The sequence below is a fragment of the Sinocyclocheilus anshuiensis genome, unplaced genomic scaffold (genome assembly GCF_001515605.1).
Source record: "Sinocyclocheilus anshuiensis isolate Anshui unplaced genomic scaffold, SAMN03320099.WGS_v1.1 scaffold884, whole genome shotgun sequence".
Taxonomy (NCBI): Eukaryota; Metazoa; Chordata; class Actinopteri; order Cypriniformes; family Cyprinidae; genus Sinocyclocheilus; species Sinocyclocheilus anshuiensis.
The window spans coordinates 4976-10549 of record NW_015549614.1 but is presented as its reverse complement, the minus strand read 5'-3'; the positions used below and the strand labels follow the sequence as shown (position 1 = coordinate 10549).

Sequence of the window (5574 nt, the reverse complement as noted above, 5' to 3'; positions counted from 1 at the left end):
ATTTTACAGAATTTTTTTTTAATGTTTACTAGTTTATCAGTTCCATATGGATTTCAAGATAATGACCCGAGCACATCTCCATGGCCCGGACTAAAGGTGACAAGTAGATATTAAAGGGGTCATATGATGCTATTTTAAAGAAATTTTGTGTATTTGGTGTAACAGAATATGTTGACATGCTTTAATGTTCAAAAAACACATTATTTTATATTATTGTAGGTCCTCTATGCCCCGCCTCTCTCAAACGCTTAATTTTCTACAAAGTCCCTCCTTCCGACAAGCGCAGTCTGCTCTGATTGGCCAGCTGACCCAGTGCATTGTGATTGGCCAAACACCGCAAGCACTCGTCGGAAATGTAACGCCCCTTACCATAATCGCGACTCAGCAAGCTTCATCTTTCAAAATAAATGTAAAGACAGAGCACAAAAGGGGAACAGAGTCCCGTGTGTGACAGACACAGTGATGAAGCTGGTATGTTTGCAGTACACAAGCCACGGTTAAGCCAGCTGACTCCACTGTGAGTGACCCTGTCTCTCTCTCGCTCTCTCACGCACACACACACACACACACACACACACACTGAAAGGAAAACTTGAAATCGCATCATATGACCCCTTTAAAAATAATGGTAGACATGGTATTTTGGTCATTGAGACGTCCTCATCGCATTCCAGGAATCTACTACTATAACATCACCAAAACAAATACGTTGCTGCAACGAATATTGGTGCATTTAAGTCATGTCATATTTACCAGTTGATCTCAAATGAACACCATCACAAAGTCGAAATTATGAGTGGGAAACTTTTAAGGCCTGAGTTTCCGAGTTGGGGGCATGTCAGTGAGAAAACATGTCGGATGTTGGATGGACACAGCCAAAGACTATAGCATATGCAGTGCCTGTATTGATGGTACATTTTTTTAAATGAAGGAATTTTTTTTTTTGACATATAGAATTAAATTATCTAGTTGTATTGTACAATTACGATAGAATATATAATGATTCAGTTTATAGTACCTTCATTAACTGAATAAAACAGAAAAAGCAAAAACTCGATACACATTCCTTATTCATCATTTTGTAGATGCAGAGTTTAAAAAATCTTGAATTTTATGTAGAAAAGGTACATCAACATCTTGCTCTGACCAAAGTGACCTGAACACCCTGATGTCGTCAACTACTAAATACCAACTTCCCAGGAGGACTTGAACACACCATATGGTCCAGTCCGGTTATGTCTTCACAACTAAATTGATAGCTGGGTTTAAAGCCAAAGAGGAATTAATGTCCTCATGAGGGTGGAAAGTAAATGACCAATGCCTAAATTATGTATCCTTTTAGGATATATGATTGATGTCTGGACATATCTGCAGAAGACTGCCAGAGTTGGACATTTGTGGAGTAATGTAGATGATATCATGTGACCTAATGAAGAAGGCCGAGTTGACTAGCACTGCTATACACATCAGTCTATGTTTACAGATTGATATGTTGTAGGCACATGTTTTTTTGTTTTATAGTTTTAGAATTTGAGAAGAATCTTCTTTGTTTGCATGTTGAAAAAGCTAAAATACAAAATCTGTACTTTACCCTAAACATGAAATCCAAAAAGTGCTGTCATTCATTTGTTTTTATAAAGGAATCGAAGATTATTCAGATAAAACTTTAGTTAAAGATTTTGTAATGTAGCCATGCAGGTCTTTGTTACGATGGCTGAGAATGTTTTCTATATTGTGGTATAGAATGAGTTTATTTTCAGGTGTAAATGAAGTGTTTTTATGGCATTTTGGAAAAAAGATGAACTGCTGAGTGTGGCTATATTTTAGAAAAAACAACTGCGTTAGGAGTTTTAAAAAGTATTCTGAATACTGAGAAATGTTACAAGCAAACTGTTATGTAAAGACATTTATTTAGAGCTGAAATGAACATACAGCACAGAAACAAGAAATGTTTCAGTTGGTTTCTGAAGAAAAAAACGTGGATATTTTAGTCATCAAATCATACAGAAGAATCATTGTCAGAATGAATTAGAAGGAAGGATAACATCTGAAATCTGTTGATGGTCTAATTTATGCTAAATAATTTTTTTTTTTCCATCAAATATATTTTATATAAGACTGCACAAATTTGATTCTAATATATTTTAATGGTAAATAATAGTAAAATAATGATAATTAAAAGACTTCAGAGTGCCATTAATAACAAATACCTAGAGTGTGTCCTAACGTTATGAAGCTATATGCATGTTAATTCAGTAAAAGTACTGGAAAAGAAGCCAGCAAGAATGATAATCTCTACTTCTCTCTATAAAATCTCTATATTTTACACATCATTTTATATCATCATCAACATTCAATAAAAAATTACAGATATCAAACATATGTATTAGATTTGTTACTGTTTTCATTTTCCAAAATTGTTTTCATTATTAAAAATGAAACACCAGTGTGAAGTTCAGAAAGTGAGTTCTCTATCGATGAGTCAAGTTGAATCCTCTTCCAGACAGTCTGATCTGTAATGTGCATGATTATTATGTGATTTAGTTTAACAATGCAGCAATAATTTATTTTATTATGACAAACAGTTTCCGTTTCCAAAGTATTCATTATAAACTTACCATCATTAAGTTGGTACCAGGATCCTCCCTATCAAAATAAAAAGTGATTAATAAAGAACTTGAATAGAGACATTATCTAAACAGTTGAGTATCAGCTTGATTTGCTCTCATCTCCACTGACCTGATGATTTTTTCTTATAGTAAATGAGTCCAGCAGCTGCGATGATGATTCCCAGCACCAGACCAGACGCCCCGATGGCGATTTTATTCCTCTCAGACTCAGGGAGAGACGGATCTGTGAGATACAGAAACCACTTTTTATTGGAATATTTACATTGTTTAATATTGGCCTAGCATGTGTGAATGTAATTACAGGAGCTTTACATATTTTTATTCAATCTTAATTTTGTTTGTCAACATATGTAATTTACATAAGTCTTATGTGAGGGAAAATAAATGTTTCGTCTTACCCCAGTCTATGATGATGGGTTTAGTTAAGCCGGCGTGATCCACCGCGCAGGAGATGATCTCTCCAGATTTGGGGGTGTACTCCAGATGAGAGTGAATCTGGTAGTACCAGTCTCCATCACTCAGCTCCTCAGTTGAGGTCACATCAGAGGTCACAACTTTACCGTTTCTCATCCAGGACACTTTGATTCTTTGTGGGTAGAAGTCATAAGCGCTGCACATCAACACAGCTGGATGTCTGCCACCAGCCTGCGTCCCTGAACTGAGCTTAACCTTTGGTGGCACTGAATCAATAACAATAACATCTTAAGGGCACATCCCACAATAAATATTGTGATTACATGCAAGGTATACTATAAAGTTTCATAAATATTATTGTATTTTTGTGTTTGGGAGTGTATTTCTAAGGGCAAACAAAAATGAAAACATAATCATTTGTTTTTGTTTTTTTTAAATCTTGTGACATTTTAAAATGTCAGTTAAAAAGTTGAAGACTGTCAGTTGAAGTTTTTTAAAAATCTATAAAATTATCAAACTGTCGTGTAAAAGTATCTAGTGTAAACATTTAAAACAAGAGTTTCATGTGTAACAGGAGAGATCTGAATCTTGTGCCACTTACCTGCTTTGTTTAAAATGGCACTGTAATAAATTTCAGCATTATGTTTGCAGTATCTGTCCACATCAGCTCTCTCTTGCTGCAGCTGGTTGGGATCTTTGTTCCATAACTCTGCGTTATATACTCCATGTGCAGTGTACCCCACATACTCCCCCACAGTGCTGTTGAACTGTATGTACACATCTTTATTGAAGATATAGTTATCAACGAACACCATGTCACTGAGATCACTGGAGCTGAAGATGCATTTAGCCCACCGAGAATAGTAGTATCCATTAGCTGAAAAGAAATGTTAAAACAGCATTACATTTATGTCAGATGAACTCATGTCAACTATAGAAAAACAGAAGGACCTAGATACATTAGTTGGTTACAGTATTAGTGAACTGTCTTGTTTACTACTACTTCTACTAACAATAATAATTCATCATGAAGAATGTTACTGTCAATACATATCTACTCATTTTACATGACGCTTAATTTTATTTACCTGCTCCAGTGAATGCAGACAGCATCAGTATGAGATGAAAACACAAGACCTTCGGCATTGACATTTTCTCTCACTGTGACTGTCCCAACTGAAGAGGAGTCCTGCAATACTTTGTTCATGAGGTGAATATCTAAAACAACCAGCCAATCAGCCTCTACACATAAAAGTGTCAACTGTTGCTAAGCAGTATCCTGTTTTATTTTAGAGCTAAAGCCAGTTACACAATGACTGTTTTCTTCAAGCGTAAACCATAGTTTATCTTCACTATTGTAACAAAGTTCATAATGTATGTTTTAAAGTTGGTTGCTACAATCAAATACTACTAATATGACAAATCTCAACAGGAGCTTATCGAGAGCAACCATAATAATGGTCATCTCAATTATTTACATCAAGCTGTTTTGCTTTCTGCATTGTTTTGATTAGGTGTAAATTGAATAGGAGGAGGTGAGTGATTGTACTGATTGTAACAAGGTCCATTTGTTTAGCATACCCTAGTGAAAAAAATTATACTTTATTGTATTTGTAATATATTACCTGTTTTAATAGTACATTGCAAATACGTGTTTGGACCCACGCTTTGAATCAGAGGGACGGCTGGGCTCCCCAGATAGCAAACTGACATAGAATCAACGTAGAATCGACGTTTCTCGTGGCGTCGAAACGACGTTGATCTCCGACGTCGATCCAGCATCGTTTTGCTCATCGGGGTAACGTTGATCCAACGTCAGGCACGCCATTCTAAACTAACGGAAAATCGAAGCAATTGGTTCCCTTACCTAACGCTGCATCGACGTTGATTTTCAGTTGGTTGAAACGACGTCACAGAATCAACATAAAATCGATCTAATTGGTTTGCTTACCTAACGTTAAAACGATGTTGATTTCAGCTGGGTAAAATGACGTTACTATTAACATTTTTAAAAATCTCACATACTTAATACTAGGTAAATTAGCCTGTATATGTAATAATTTATTAAACACACATCACATTCAGTCATAATTTCTTTATTATTTATACAATACAGTTTATACACACAGTTACAAATACATGTTTAGATCACAAACCTATATAAGTCTAGCAAAGAAAATGCATTTACACTCAAATACACAGTATACACAAAGAGATATAAAGTATATTATTATAGGCTCATATAAATAGTGTCAAGTAACAAATTAAAAGCTATATTCACTTAAGAATAAAAATATCATGGTATTACCAAATGTGTTTGACTTTTATTTTCAGTGGGGCACAAAAGCAGATGCAAGGCAGAACATTAAGAGACTGACAGCCTTAATTAGTCAGTCATTGTTCACTATCATTGCTTTTCTAAAAAAATATATATATTTAAAAAATAATGGTGACTGAGACTGTCACTCTATGCTTTTGTGTTCCACAAAATAAAAACATATGGGTGAGAAGATGATTTATAAAGAAGACA

General features: G+C 35.0%; 1 protein-coding gene across 1 annotated transcript; it reads right to left on the bottom strand.

Annotated features, from left to right (window-relative positions):
- Positions 1 to 1891: 1891 nt before the first annotated feature.
- Positions 1892 to 4222, bottom strand: LOC107659268 (H-2 class II histocompatibility antigen, I-E beta chain-like). The gene is made up of 6 exons (XM_016448152.1): positions 4133 to 4222; positions 3646 to 3921; positions 3029 to 3310; positions 2740 to 2853; positions 2619 to 2646; positions 1892 to 2513 (listed from the first exon to the last, which is right to left on the bottom strand). The coding sequence occupies exons 1-5, from the start codon at positions 4194 to 4196 to the stop codon at positions 2624 to 2626; spliced, it is 759 nt and encodes a 252-aa protein (XP_016303638.1). The 5' UTR covers positions 4197 to 4222; the 3' UTR covers positions 1892 to 2513; positions 2619 to 2623.
- Positions 4223 to 5574: the final 1352 nt, after the last annotated feature.